This window comes from Pan troglodytes, chromosome 8 (genome assembly GCF_028858775.2).
Source record: "Pan troglodytes isolate AG18354 chromosome 8, NHGRI_mPanTro3-v2.0_pri, whole genome shotgun sequence".
Classification (NCBI taxonomy): Eukaryota; Metazoa; Chordata; class Mammalia; order Primates; family Hominidae; genus Pan; species Pan troglodytes.
The window spans coordinates 132965988-132982333 of record NC_072406.2 but is presented as its reverse complement, the minus strand read 5'-3'; the positions used below and the strand labels follow the sequence as shown (position 1 = coordinate 132982333).

The following is a 16346-nucleotide window of genomic DNA, read 5'->3' as shown; positions in this document are numbered from 1 at the left end:
GAAAGTTCTCTTAAGATACTTAAGAAGTAATCTTAAGTCATTTTGGCACAGGGTGAGAGATAAACTAACTAGTGAACTTAACCAGCCTATGGCTTAATATATAAAAGTGATACTTACACACAAGTGCAAAATGTATTTGTAGAGCAATTTATATTTTTACCACATACTTTTCAAGTAGTTACTCACCAAGCCTAGGGAGAGTAATCTTGGCATATTAAAAATAAAGGCTATCTGAAAATGAATGCCAAAACAAACAAAAAAGCCTGCCAAAGCAATAATATACAGATTATTGCTATAGGAAAAAGAAAGAAACCTATTTTGAATACATCAAATTAAACTTTTATTCAGTTGTAATTTCTTAATAACAGCCGACATCTTCTAAATAAATTACTAAGTATCAATGACATTACATGCTTTACTTACATTATTGGATCTATTGATCTTTAAAACAACCCTATGAAATACTTTAAAGCCTTATTTTAGAGACTAGGAGAGAGAAATTTGAGTAAGATTAAAGAAGTTTCTCAGTCTCATAGCTACAGCTTCCCCCGGAGCCTTGGCTCTTAACCAGGATGGGAGACATCTTCACCTGCATAAGAAAAACACTCCGATTTTACTGCTGAATGAGAATGCACAGCACCTAAGTCAGGAAAATGTATTTAAAATGAGTATCCAGCTTTTGTGCCCAAATTTTTAATGCATTCAATTGCCTGAACTTTAGGATCATCGCGATTTTCACAAGTAAAAATCAGAATTCAAAAATTTTAATCTATAAAAGTCAGTGGGGAAGTTTAGCACAGCTAGTGGAAACAAAGGCAATGTTAAATGCTGAATCTCCTCTTAGGGCAGGGGACAAAAATAAATGTTTTTTTCCTCTAATAAATTCAAAATTAGAAATGAGAAAAAGTGAGATGAAGAAAAACATCAGTCTTTGTACATCTCCAAAAATGATGCTTTCATACCGGATAAGTAGATGAATGTTAATTTTACACTTGTAACTTACCTAGGTTTCTCTTGAGTGATTAAAATTTTTACTTTATTTAGAGCTTTCTTGGCACCTGTGGCTGTGGCCAGCTTGTTATGAGCTGGGCTAGAGTGTGGGCTGGATATGTAAACTTTTTTCCCAGGGCCTGAGGGAGGCTTGGATGGGGAGAAGTCTGAGATGAAAACAATACCCTCGCTGGTAAGCACTATATTGAGAAAAGCAAAACTCTGATTAAAGTTTAATCAAGTTTAGCATACAGTTTTATTCCAATACAATTTTGAGAGCAATATAGTGATAATTTTAATAATATATAACTGGCAATGTTATGCAGTCATAACATAATGGGAATGTTCTCTAAGTTGAAGAGAAACAGGTGGTCCATTACAATTCATCAGAGGCCTCCAAACTTGGCATTCTATATTATGTCTTATATTAAAAAGATAACATAAGGTTATTGGCAGAAAGAACAAGTGTTTGTTCTTCTAAATAAATTCAGTGCACGGACTTTCATTAAAAATCTTTCCTTATTATCCCAGCACTTTGGGAGGCAGAGGCAGGCAGATCATGAAGTCAGGAGTTCGAGACCAGCCTGATCAACATGGTGAAACCCCGTCTCTACCAAAAATACAAAAATTAGCCAGGCGTGGTGGCACACACCTGTAATCCCAGCAACTCAGGAGAGTGAGGCAGGAGAATCGCTTGAACTGGGAGGTGGAGGTTGCAGTGAGCCGAGATAGTGCCACTGCACTCCAACCCGGGTGACAGAGCAAGATTCCATCTCAAAAAAAAAACAAAAACAAAAACAAAAAACAAACAAACAAAAAAACTTTAACATATCCCATAACTTAAAAAAACAAAAAACCATACTTAAGAGGCTCTGCATATCACAATTAGCTAAGTTCATATATTTGATTTGATGATACCAAATTTTTATCCTGAGCTACTCAGTCTAAATATATTCCCTTTTTCTTCTCAAGCATCAGATCGAACCTTAAGATGATTAAAGAATATTCTTTTCCCTTAATATTTAGAAAACAGTAGTGGGCCCACAGTGACTTACTAAGTGTACATGAAACAAAAATAGTCAAGGAGGGAGCACCATATTTAGCAATACAAATTATGCCTTTTTATGACTGAAAAAATAATCTCCCTCAACAATGGGCCTAATACTGGAAGACATGAGCAGAAAAACCTTACTACCCTGGGTCCCAGCCCTTAACAAGGCTGCTCTAAACACAGGGAAAAAGGATGCATTCAAGAGTTACGACAACCCTAGCACATTCAATATGAGTAAATCAAAGATGTTAGGTCAACTGACACTCTGAAACACACAATGCTTTCATCAACCAAATTACAGAGATGTAAAGAGCTGATGCAATCAAGTTAGCTGAAAGCCTTGTTGCCTTTTCAGGTTCCAGAACTCATCCTTCAAGGTCCCCCTTTGCTTCCTTCTTTTGTGATGCCTTCCTTCCCTGACTCTGCCAACTGGGCCAGCCCTCCTAGGTGTTTCCCCAGCACTGCACCTATGTGAGTAAGTAAACTGGTGACCAAGTGAGTGTATGTATGCACACGTCCATATACAAACATTTACATACATAAAAGCCTAAGCACCCTGTAGTGTATTTACACAGCCACATTTCCCATGTTATTATAATTTCAACTTTGTCTGCCTTTCTCTTCCTCCTTTAACACGTGCAGACACACACACGCCCCTCAATAAAAGTTGATGGGTAAAACAATTTTGAGTCATTCAAATCCAGGAAAAACATTCCTTACCATAGCTAATTCCCTTACCTCCTTCACATTTCTGATCATTATCAAAGTGAAGCCTACTTTGACCACTTTATCTCATACAACTTGCATGCCCTCATTCCCCATTCTTCTGCATCCCCTTTATCCTGCCTTTATATCACCTGTCACCTCTTACTACATTACAATTTATTAATTCGTTGTGGTCATAGTTTATGATATGACTTCTCACTAGAATGCAAACTCTGTGAAGGCTCCTGCCTTTTGGGTTCTGAGACATCTTGGTTCCCAGAAGAGTAGCAATAGCTCAAGAAATATCTGTTGGATGATTAAATAGTTTCTAAACAATTTAGCCACAAAAATACCTAAAGCACATCTCATTTTTAGATCATTAGCTCAGGAAAACATTAAAAGCATATTAGCAAAAACTATCTCTGCAAGAAAAAATTTGCTTAGGCTTATTTCTTCTTTACATGCATCTATTTATGGCACTCAAAATGAATGGCGTGAATTAGGACAATTTATTAAAAAGCAAGAACTTAACTTGGCCACAGACTGAATGAAACCCTTGATTCAAGTTACTTAAATGTTCTTAGAAGAACTAATTAAGTCTGGAGTGTCAAAGTAACTCTCTGTCCCTGGCTAGTCTAATACTATTCACAAATTCAACACAGTGAAGGTGTAGCTTGCTGATTTAATTTTGTATCATATTTGCAATGATATGAACTTATGATTGAGTATGTGTATTAGGAGCTGCAGATATATGGACTAGACATGCTTCTCCACTTCGCTCAGTCATTTTAACATTATAGATGTATAATGTGTGTGTATATCTCATGCACATAGCATTACTATATTATAAATATCTCACTTAACTCATTTTCCACAAGCAACTGTTACTCACAAGTTAAATGTGAGGGATCAAAAGGGTCAAAAGAAAAGGAAAGAATGTTATCTGCATAGCTCTTCTTCCATAGTTTGGTGCCAGTGTCGGCATTCCAGAGCACAATGTAATTTGGCGGGTGGATAGCAAGCAGTAAATCGCGGGAAGCATCTTGATTCCACAACCACTGAACATCTGGAAAGACCCGATAAAGAAAGGCAAAATTCAGAAACCACACTCTCCAAAGTCCTTGGCTAACTTGTCCTTGATATTTAGTTTTTAAAATATAATCTTTAAAAACTTAACCACCAGCCCCAAATGTGACGTGTGTGTGTGTGTGTGTGTGTGTATCAATATTCCAGAGAAAAAACTAATTCTATATAAAAATAAGTTGTCTGGTTAAACTCTCAAGGTAAAAATTTTGAAGTAATCTGAAATATTACTTCAAAGAAAATAAAAGGCAATTTGCCCTAATCATTACTTAAAACTATAAAATCAATATGAAACTCTCCTAGCCACAACCAAGATGTCAGACTTTCCTAATGTTTCTGTGGAATTACTTAATAGAACTTTACAGTTGTTCATGGTTTTTCAAAAAATAAACAGAATATGCAAAGATCTAGTTCAGTACCTAGTACACAGTAAGTATTTAATAAATATTTTTTAAATAGTCATTTAAAAAATTCATTCAGTCAAGAGAGCCACTGGAGGACTTAAGTCTAAAGAATACTGTACTGGGCAGGGCGCAGTGGTTCACGCCTGTAATCCCAGCACTTTGGGAGGATGAGGCAGGTGGATCACGAAGTCAGGAGATCGAGACCATCCTGGCTAACATGGTTAAAACCCCGTCTCTACTAAAAATACAAAAAATTAGCTGGGTGTGGTGGTGTGCGCCTGTGGTCGCAGCTACTCGGGAGGCTGAGGCAGGAGAATGGCGTGAACCCAGGAGGCACAGTTTGCAGTGAGCCGAGATAGCGCCACTGTACTCCAGCCTGGGCAACAGAGCGACACTCCATCTCAAAAAAAAAAAAAAAGAAAAAAAAAAGAATACCGTACTGGTTTTAGGTCAGTAACATGAAACGAACAAACAAGCAATCTATATGAAAATGAGAATAAAATTTTGTTCATCTCTGATAATGAACAAATTACTTAATGTAGAGTAAGCACTGATGGCTAGTTCCTAACAGCAGTGGCCAATTTTCCTTATATTGTAGCTTAGATTACAAGATTGTACCACTTACTTTTTCATGCTTGAATGAGGCTGATATTGCAATTAATGAGTTTTACCAAAGCACAAATCAGTTGAGATTTGAAGAAATATGCCTAGAAGTGTATTAGTAAGGACAGAAAGCCAGATTTAGATCAGCAGAATAGGCAAAACACAATCAAGAGCTAACTTGGAATTGATAAAATTAAATGAATGGGGGAAAACCCCCCAAACCAAAAAACCACTCCAACAGTAAGTGTATCAATATACACACTTAGCTGAGCAGACTTTCCTCACCCTGGATAGGCTTGGCATGCTCTTGGATCTCACACTGAGCTACTCCTGCTGCTACATCCCAGACGATGATCTTCCCATTGACATCAGCAGAAGCTAACCGCAAGCAATATGGTGAGCCAATGTTATGGTGATAGTTTTCCCTGGCCCATTTAACCTGTATCAGGAAGAAATCAGATCAAGTAAATACTTGCGCTGGATGAAACGGAACATAATTTTCACAAAACATCAACCAGAACCCATACTACATTTATATTACATAAACATTTAGCAAGAATAAACAGAAAACTGGTTTTCATTTTGAAGGCAGCATTTGTGTTACTTTAGTAGATATCTTTAACTGCAGTTACAAAATTGTTTTTTTTGACACATCACAAAGCTCCTGTGATGAAAAATGATTCACAGCCTTAATATTTTGGGAAATTTAGGTTAAAACCCCAGGATGCCTTGAAAATCAGTTTTCCTAAAATCTAATTTATGACAAAATACCTAAAATCATATTTAGCAGAATGTTTTTCTGTATTCTAGTCTCCTAACTAAAAGAAGACAACTTAGAAACACAAAAACCTTGCAGAGGGAAAGTCAGGAGAAGGCAAAGTCAAACAAAAAACTCTAGCTGTCTCTCTCTTTCACAAAACATTAAGTTTTTCTCTAAAAAAAAAAAAATGCTTCATGCCTATAGCAACATGATTAACAATAGAATTTTTAAAATAAAAAACACATGAACTCCAGGGCAAATCTGATTCAATTCTTGAACAGTGAATACTGACAGAGTAAGGGAAAAATTTCATAGTCCTCACTAGGAGTCAGGCCTTCCCTGGTCACTTCCACCCCTCTCTTCTCAGTATCCTGCTTATTTTCTTCAAAGCATTTACTACTACACAATTTGTACTTATTTTATTTACATTCTTTTTGCCTATTCATGAGTCTATCAACTGTAAGTTCCATAGGGCACACCATGTGGTCTTTGTTTGCATTTCTATTCTCAGACTTAGTACAGTGTCCAAGGTCTGTTTAATAAGTAGATTTAAATACCACAAATCTATAAATACATATAAATGTATATACCTATATATGTGTACAGATATAAATACACTCATATATAATGCTAAGGTAGGAAAGTAAGCCAACCAATTGCAGTAGTATTCATGAAAAAGATGGAAACAACGTTTTCTGAAAATGAGCGTGAACAGGCCTTAAGGTTTTCCTGTAATAGATCTTTTGCTCAGGCAAAAATTTTTAAATGAGGTGTGTATGTGTATATATGCATATGTATGTGTGTATGCATATTTGTATGTGTATATGTTTGAGTATAAGTTCATAGGTATAGAATGTGTATGAATAGAATATGTATAGTGTATATATGTGTACACAGTCCATTCTAGTTATTTATAGATTCTGTATTTGTCAATTTACCTACTCACTAAAATTTGCAACCTCAAAATCAATACTTGCAGTGCTTTTGTGGACAAGTGCAGAATGGTGAAAAAAATGTCACCGAACATACATGTGTGTTCCCAGCTGAAGTCAAACAAGAATTCTTGCTTTAGCTTTTCCAATGGCAAAACAAGTGTTCATCTCATGATTTATTTAGTACCACATTTTTCACATTTTTGTTCTTTTTGCTGGTGACTTCACTGTTTAAATAGGTCCCCAAGCATACTGCCTACCGTTTCTAAGTATGAGAAGTTGTGATGTGTCTTACAAAAAATACATATATATATATGTGTGATAATCTTTGCTCAGGCATGTGTTGTTGGCTATGAGTTCAATGTTAATAGATCAACTGACATATTAATATGTCTTTAAACGGAAACACATATAAAGCAAGGTTATCTATTGATCAGTTGATAAAAATGTTGTGACCAGAGCCTCACAAGAACCTAACCCCTAGGAGCAAACAAAGTTTCAGTATTCACTAATTCAGTGTATACAACAACTTTACAGAATATAGCTACCATGAATAACAAGAATTGACTGTCTCTATGTGTATATATATGTTTGTATATGTGTATATATTTGTATATGTATATGTTGAATTCCATTTAGGTAAACTCCAAGCCATATATATATATATATATATATATATATTTTTTTTTTTTAATAATCAAACTATTGAAAACCAAGGTTAAGGAAATCTTGAAGATAATCAGAGGAAAAAAGATATAATGCAGAGAAACAAAAACAAAAATTTTTCATCAGAAACTGTGTAAGCTTGAAGATAGTGGAGGGATTTTTTTTTTTTTTTTTTTTTTTTTTTTTGGAGACAGAGTCTTATTCTGTTGCCCAGGCTGGAGTGCAGTGGCACTATCTCAGCTCACTGCAACCTCCACCTCCCAGGTTTAAGCTGTTCTCCTGCCTCAGCCTCCCAAGTAGCTGGGATTACAGGTGTGTACCACCACGCCTGGCTAATTTTTGTATTTTTAGTAGAGATGAGGTTTTGCCTTGTAGGCCAGGCTAGTCTCAAACTCCTGACCCCAGGTGATCCATCCACCTCGGCCTCCCAGAGTGTTGGGATTACAGGTGTGAGCCACCGTGCCTGGCCAATGGAATGATATTTGTAAAGTACTAATAGAAAAAAAAATTATAAACCCAGAATTCTATATCCTTTGAAAATTATCTTTTGAAAACAAAGGTGAAATACTTTCTCAGAGAAATAAAAGCTAAGAGAATCAACCAATATTAGACAGGCACTTCAAGAACTTACAGTAAATTCTTCAGTCGATGGGAATATAATACCAGACTGAAACTTGGACCTACATAAAGAAATAAAAGCTCCAGAAATGCCAAGGGGCAGTGTAGGGGAAAGGAAACAGAGAGGGAAAGAGAAGGTAAATATATTTTTCCCGAAACACCCTATACCTTACATCAGACTTGATGAAAGACTGAATACTTTCCCCCTAAGCTCAGGAACAGGACAAGAGTATCCTCTCACTACTCTCCCATTCATTGTAGTAGAGGTCCTAGCCAATGCAACATGGCAAGAAAAATAGAAGACACACAGATTATCAATGAAAACATTAAACTGCAGTCACTTGCAGTGACGTGACTGTCTACTTAAAAAAAATTTACCCAAAATTACTATTAAATAGATCTACTAAGTGAAGTTAGCTAGATTACAGGATATGGTCAATAAATAAAAATTAATAGTATTTTTCCCTATTTCACATCATATATAAAAATTAACTCAAAATGGATTAAAAGCTAAAGCTCTAAAATTCTAAGAAAAAAAGGTATATATCTTCTTGATATTGGAGAAAGCAATGGTTTCTTGGATATGGCACAAAAAGTACAAGCAACAACAATACAAAATAATAAATTGTACTACATCAAAATGAAAAAGTTTTGTTCTTCAAAAGACACCACCAAGAAAGTAAAAAGACAGCCCACAAATTGAGAGAAAATATTTGCAAATCATGTATCAATCCAAACATATGACATGAAAAAGTCTAAAAATAAACAATTCATAAATTATGTGCTTTTCTGAAGAGCATGATGAAATCTCCCACTGTCCTGTTCCACCCTGCCTCAATCATAAATCATCCCTTTGTCCAGAACATCCATGCTGTATACACCACCTGCCCTCAGTAGCCATCTGATGATCAACTGTTGTGATATCTCAGTGCTATGTTCAAGTAACCCTTATTTTACTTTATAATGCCCCCAAAGTGCAAGAGTAGTAATGCTGATGTATTGTTATAATTGTTCTCCTTTATTATTATTATTGTTGTTAATCTCTTATTATGCCTAATTTATAAACTTGATCATAGGTAAGTATGTATGAGACAAAACAGTATATACAGGGTTTGGTTTATAAACTTTATCATAAGTAAGTAGGTATGAGAAAAAGCACAATATATATAGGGTTCAGTACTATCCAGGGTTTCAGGCTTCCACTGGGGTCTTGGAACATTTCCCTTCTGGATAAGGGAGGACTACTGTATACAAAGAAATCTTACGACTCAATTATAAAAAGATAAATAATACAATTTTAAAATGGGCAAAGGACCTGCATAGACATTTCTCCAAAGAAGATATACAAATGGCCAATAAGCACATGAAAAGATACTCCACACCTTTAGCCATCAGGGAAATGCAAACCAAAGCCACAGTGAGAATCAATTCATACCCATTAGGATGGTTATAATCAAACGAACAGAGAACAGCAAGCGTTGGTGAGGATTTGGACAAATTAGACTCCTCATACACTACTAATGAGAATGTTAATTTGGAAAACAGTCCAGCAGTTCCTCAAAAAGTTAAACAGAGTTACCATATGAGTCAGTAATTCCACCCCTAGAAACAAACTCAAGGGAAATGAAAACACAGGTTCACACAAAACTTGCACATGAATGTGCAAAGCAGCGTTATTCATAACAGGCAAAAAGTACAAAATATCCGAATGTTCATCAATAAAATAAATGTGATACATCCTTACAGTGGAATATTATTCATCAGTAACAGAATATTGATATATGCTACAACACAGATGAACCATGAAAACATTATCCTAAGTGAAAGAAGTCATGCACAAAAGACCACAAATTATATGATGCAATTTATATAAAATCCCCAGAATGGGCCAGTCTACAGACACAGAAAGTAGGTCAGTGGTTGCCAAAGGATGAGGGAAATGGGGGAAATGGAATATGGCTGCTAGTGGATATAGGGTTTCTTTTTGAGGTAAAAAAGTTCATTGTAATTGTGGCTGCATTAACTGTGGATATACTAAAAGCCACAGAATTGTGCATTTTAAGTCAGTACATTTTATGGTATGAGTATCTCAATAAAGCTATTATTTAAAAAAGAAAAAGACTCCAAATATCTATCTCTAATCCTGACCTCTCTCCTAAAGCCCGGATCACTATAATGCAATATATTACAGGCATCTCAGATTTTGCATGTTGAAAACTTAAAAATTCACTGACTTCACAGATGCTTACCTCTGATAACTGGAAACAGTGTCATTCAATTACACCAAAAGAAACCTTGGAGTCACTCTATTCTTTTACTCTCCTTTATACTGATCACTATAAAGGCTATCAGGTTTACCTCTTTGCAGCTCTTAAACATGACTTCTCCATGCCCCAGCTTTATTTTAGGCCCTTAGAATTTCCCACCAAAATTACTGCAGAAATCTCCTAAATGATCTTACTGCCTCCAGTCTTGCATTTCTCCAGCAGATCCTCCACTGCTGCCAGAGTTTTTCTAAGACGCGAATATGGTCACATCAATCTCCTACTCAAAAATCCAAATTCCTGCTGGGCGTGGTGACTCACACCTGTAATCCCAGCACTTTGGGAGGCCAAGGCGGGTGGATCACGAGGTCAGGAGCTCGAGACCATCCTGGCTAACATGGTGAAACCCGGTCTCTACTAAAAATACAAAAAATTAGCTGGGCATGGTGGTGGGTGCCTGTAGTCCCAGCTACTCGGGAGGCTGAGGCAGGAGAATGGCGTGAACCCAGGATGTGGAGCTTACAGTGAGCCGAGATCATGCCACTGCACTCCAGCCTGGGCGACAGAGTGAGACTCTGTCTAAAAAAAAAAAAAAAAAAAAAAATCCAAACTCCTTCATAATCTTACAAAACTTTAGGACAGACAGCTGAATCTCTCTGGCTGCCTCTTATTTCATCACTCCTACAAGTGTCCCATCTTTAGCCATCTTTATGGCATGCTACTTACTTCTGTGTATATTCTTGCTTTTCCCTGCAATGCTCCTTGTCAATTTTTTACTTGGCTAACTACCGTCTACTAGTCTTGAAACTGAAAAGACTTCTGTGACTCTCCTCACAACCAGGCAATATGCAGCTCCTCTGTTTTCTCACAGCGTGTTAAGCGAGTCTCACTTATCACACTATCACGCTGTGAGTCTTCCTTATGAGATGGAGAATTATCTGAGGGCTTTCATCTCAATATCCATAGCATATGCTAAGTGCTCAAAACTAAGGAATGACTGAGTGGTCTTGTAAATGGTAGAATTTTCATCTGCCTTAAAATGATCTAACAACTAGCATTTAATAACTCACCCTGTATTGACATTAAGTCATATATATGAAAATTCTAGGCTACCCCAAATAGGTTGTTATATTTAAAAGCTATTCAACACTTACACGTAAGACTTAATGAGAGCTTAGTGATACACAGTATTAAACTTTACACTAGACAACATGTTAGGGTCAAAGTGGGATTTTACTTACCTTGACAACATCAGCTTTATGCTTTTCTAAAACTTGAAGAGTTTGGGCAGTAATGGAATCAATCACTACCACAAGTGAATGACATCCATAAGCAATTAAACCTTGCCAGCCCCTAGCAAAACAGTAATGTTAAAGTTTAAGTAGAGAACAAAGCAGGACGACTTCTTTCTTGCCAAGCCTAAATAAATGATAAGTCTAATTCATATGTAACACCATTAATAAAATCATTTAAACCCAAAGGCCAGTATTTATCATTATCCCACTTAAATAAAAGATCTGGCTAAGCTTAAAATGCTTGTTGAAATTCACTTTTCATTCGGATAAAAAAAGTTCTAAAAGATATGAAAATAGAGACCCGAGGACATAAAAAGGAACTTGTGCCCTCTGACTGTTCTTGTAGGTATACGTCTTTCACTTATCCGATTTCTAATCCTTAGTATTCACAATGTGCCTGGGGATACTGCGACTAATCCCAGTCCTTCCAACTAAATAAAACGACAAACACTGCACGAGACGTTTCAGTCCTCCTAACAACATCCCACAGCCACAGAATTTTGCTTTACATTTGTCTAATGAGTAGTTTTCAGAGCTGCAGTGGTAATTTATAGTGAAAGGAGAGAGTAATAAAGACGACCTGTTGAAGGCAGGAATGTTCTACACAGGAGGAGCCCGAAAAGAGAAGGTGAAAAGGACAGGTGAGAGAACAGGCGCCTAGCACAGGGTCTGGCACATTGTTGAAAGACAACAGGAATACAAGACAACGAAAAAGAAAAGACAGGATGGGAAAGAGAAAGTGCACAGGGAATTAATGGTGGAGAGAGAGAAGCCTGGAAGCTGGAGGAGAGGAAAAGAGAGAGGAATGGAACGGCAAAAGGGCGAGGTGCAGAGAAAACAGCAGAGAAATACGCGAGAAAGAGGGGAAATGTATTTGCATGGGGGAATTTCCCACACGGGGCTATTATAACTTTTGTAACAACAAAAATCCACCAACTGAAAGCAAGCTCATTGCGTGAGGGCGGCTCCCTGCCTTAGCGAGGCCAAACTAACCATGGGGTGAAACCTCTTGTTCTTCCCCCTTCCCCCTCACACATTCCTGGCCGATCCTGGCGACCTGGAAGCTCGGCGCCCTCACCAGTCCACCGCCGCCTTGTTGTGGGCGTTGAGGGCCCCCGTGAGGGTGCGCGCCGACACCTTGAAGTTCACTGTGTAGGGCAACATCCCCGCGGCCAGCCCGGGACCTGGGCGCTGACCCGCAACCAGGAAGCGGCGGACACTGTGCTTCCGTTCCAAACAGAGTCCGGGTGGCCCCCTTGGCGCCGCTGTCAGGTTCCTCTAGATTCAAGTTCTACAGGCTCCGGGTTCCACCGCTCCCGGATTCCATCGCCCCCAGGTTCCGTTGCCTTCAGTTTCCTAGGATCCTAGGTTCCGCACTCTCCAGAGTTCCGCCGCTTAGGCGGTTGTGCTAATCTGCGTCAGCTGGGGCTGTATTTGGAACAAGAGGCGCTGCCTCCAGTCAAGTCTGTTTTTTTCAGGTGGGGACTGTAGGCCTTTGTGCCCTGCTGGAAATCGTGAAAAGCAAGAGAGAAGAGTCCCAGTTATTCTTGCTGCCTTTGATAAGTGAATTTAGGGCAACTACTAGTGCCAGTAGGCATGGGGGATCTACCGATGAAGAAGACACAAAGTCTCCGCTCTCGTGGAGTTTACAGAGAATAATGAATGAGATTAATTAAGAAATGAATGAGATTAATTGAATGAAATTGCCAGACTGAATGAAGTGAATGGCCCAAATATAAACAATTTCCAAATACAGATAACACTGCATATCTGGTGTTGGCAATACTCCCTTCGCGCTTGAGGAAGAAGCACTATGTCTGGGGCCAAGTGTGACCCTTTGTCTGTTGTTGGGTACCTTTCATTTCGCACTTTCTCCTCTGCTGCTCTCCAGGTCAGACCCAATCCTTCCCTCCCTTGTGTTCAGTGTTGGGTTTATACGCTTTAACTATAGCACTTAATGCAGTGATTTCTTTTCAGCAATGATATTTGCAGATGTGTGTTTCTCTCCCCAATACATTGTTAGTTTCATGCGCGTCCGTGTGAAGAGACTACCAAACAGGCTTTGTGTGAGCAATAAAGCTGTTTATTTCACCTGGGTGCAGGTGGGCTAAGTCCAAAAAGAGTCAGCAAAGGGAGATAGGGGTGGGGCCGTTTTATAGGATTTGGGGAGGTAATGGAAAATTACAGTCAAAGGGGGTTGTTCTCTGGTGGGCAGGGGTGGATCTCACAAAGTACATTCTCAAGGGTGGGGAGAATTACAAAGAACCTTCTTAAGGGTGGGGGAGATTACAAAGTACATTGATCAGTTAGGGTGGGGCAGGAACAAATCACAGTGGTGGAATGTCATTTAAGGCTGTTTTTACTTCTTTTGTGGATCTTCAGTTACTTTAGGCCATCTGGATGTATACGTGCAAGTCACGGGATGTGATGGCCTGGCCTGGGCTCAGAGGCCTGACATTCCTGCCTTCTTATATTAATAAGACAAAACAAAATAGTGTTGAAGTGTTGGGGCGGCGAAAATTTTTGGGGGGTGGTATGGAGAGAGAATGGGCGATGTTTCTCAGGGCTGCTTCAAGTGGGATTAGGGGTGGCGTGGGAACCTACAGTGGGAGAGATTAAGCTGAAGGGAGGTCTTGTGGTAAGGGGTGATATTGTGGGGATGTAAGAAGAAATATTTGTTGTATAGAATGATTGGTGATGGCCTGGATACGGTTTTGGATGAATTGAGAAACTAAATGGAATAAGAGGAGAAAAACAGGTATAAAAGGTCTAAGAATTGGGAGGACCTAGGACATCTGATTAGAGAGTGCCTAAGGAGATTCAGCATAGTCCTGCCAGCAAAGATTATTTATTTACTTCAAGAGTTTAGAGTGGCAGTTTGGGGATAGCACCAGGAGATATCAGCTGTGATGGCTTGGAGAAGCAGTGTAAACAAGAGCAGGGCATGTATGAGTAGTTAAGAACGGTGAATAGGAGTATGACTACAAAAGATAGGGATGACAAGTTTTTTGGGGCACAGTCTAAGTTGGTCTGGTGTCAAATGAGACTGGGGCCTAATAAAAAGGAGCATCTATACAGGAGCTTAAATGGGCTGTACCTTGTAGCATTCTGAGGACAGGCCTGAATTCTGAGAAGCGAAAGTGGTAAAAGTATTGTCCAGTCCTTTTTAAGTTGGTGGCTGAGCTTGGTGAGCTGTCTTTTTAAAAGACCTTTAGTCCGTTCTACTTTTCTTGAAGACAGAGGTCTGTAAGGGATATAAAGGTTTCACTGAAACCTACTAAGAGCCTGAAAAACTGCTTGGTTGATTTGACTAATAAAGGCTGGTCTGTTATCAGACTGTATAGAGGTAGGAAGGCTAAACTGAGGAATTATGTCTGACAGAAGGAAAGAAATGACTGTGGTGGCCTTCTCAGATGCTGTAGGAAAGGCCTTTACTTATTAGTGACAGTGTCTATTTGGACTAAGAGGTATTTTAGTTTCCTGACTCGGGCATGTTGAGTAAAGCTAATTTGCCAGTCCTGGGTGGGGGCAAATCCTCGAGCTTGATGTGTAGGGAAGGGAGGGGGCCTGAATAATCCCTGAGGAGTAGTAGAATAGCAGATGGAACACTGAGAAGTTATTACCTTGAGGACAGATTTCCACGATGGAAAGGAAATGAGAGGTTCTGAGAGGCGGGCTAGTGGCTTGTACTATAGCATAGCCTGCCTTTGCTGGTATGTGGCGATTAGGCCTGGTGGAACTGCCATCAATAAATCAAGCGTGATCAGGGTGAGGAACAGTAAAGAAGGAAATATGGGGAAATGGGGTGAATATCAGGTGGATCAGAGAGATACAGTCATGGGGGTCAGGTGTGGTATCAGGAATAATATGGGAGGCCAGATTGAAGTCCGGACCAGGAACAATGGTAATTGTGGGACTTAAAGAGTGAGTACAGCTGAAGGAGCCGGGGAGCAGAAAGTATATGTCAGGTATGAGGAAGAAAATATATTTTGGAAGTTATGAGAAATGTAGAGAGTGAGTTGAGCATAGTTTGTGATTTTTAGGGCCTCAAAAAGTATTAAAGCAGCGGCAGCCGCTGTACGCAGACATGAGGGCTAGGCTAAAACAGTAAGGTCAAGTTGTTTGGACAGAAAGGCTACAGGGTGCGGTCCTGGCTCTTGTGTAAGAATTCTGACCGCACTAACCATGCCTAGGAAGGAAAGGAGTTGTTTTGTAAGGGATTGAGGTTTGGGAGATTAATTGGACACGATCAGCAGGGAAAGCACGTGTGTTTTTATGACAATTATGCCGAGATAGGTAACAGATGAGGATGAAATTTGGGCTTGACTGAAGTAATTGGGGCTGTCTGTGATGCCTTGCGGCAGTACAGCCCAGGTAATTTGCTGAGCCTAATGGGTGTCAGGGTCAGTCTAAGTGAAAGCAAAGAGAGGCTGGGATGAAGGGTGCAAAGGAATAGTAAAGAAAGCATGTTTGAGATCTAGAACAGAATAATGGGTAGTAGAGGGAGGTATTGAGGATAGGAGAGTATATGGGTTTGGCACCACGGGGTGGATAGGCAAAACAATTTGGTTGATAAGGCGCAGATTCTGAACTAACCTGTAAGCCTTGTCTGGTTTTAGGACAGGTAAAATGGGGGAATGGTAAGGAGAGTTTATAGGCTTTAAAAGGCCATGCTGTAGCAGGCGAGTGATAACAGGCTTTAATCCTTTTAAAGCATGCTGTGGGATGGGATCTTGACATTGAGCAGGGTAAGGGTGATTAGATTTTAATGAGATGGTAAGGGGTGCATGATTGGTCGCCAAGGAAGGAGTAGAGGTATCTTATACTTGTGGGTTAAGGTGGGGGGGTATAAGAGGAGGACGCAAAGGAGGCTTTGGATTGGGAAGAAGGGCGGCAATGAGATATAGCTGTAGTCCAGGAATAGTCAGGGAAGCAGATAATTTAGTTAAAGTGTCTCAGCCTAATAAGGGAACTG

General features: G+C 39.1%; 1 protein-coding gene across 3 annotated transcripts in view; it reads right to left on the bottom strand.

Moving 5' to 3' along the window:
* Positions 1-12657, bottom strand: part of WDR11 (WD repeat domain 11) — a 57990-nt gene extending 45333 nt beyond the window's left edge. For 2 of the 3 annotated variants that reach the window (XR_682862.4, XM_508077.6), the window contains exons 1-5: positions 12450-12657; positions 11318-11429; positions 5122-5275; positions 3639-3812; positions 1004-1190 (exon numbers count right to left, since the gene is read on the bottom strand). Coding sequence is in view for 2 of the 3 variants with exons in the window: in XM_508077.6 (XP_508077.4) it covers positions 1004-1190; positions 3639-3812; positions 5122-5275; positions 11318-11429; positions 12450-12535 (713 nt within the window). In the remaining variant the exon portion in view is untranslated. Of the gene's footprint in view, positions 1-1003; positions 1191-3638; positions 3813-5121; positions 5276-11317; positions 11430-12364 lie in introns of all 3 variants that reach the window. The other variant, XM_009459343.5, reaches the window with a different exon arrangement.
* Between the last annotated feature and the right edge of the window lie 3689 nt (positions 12658-16346).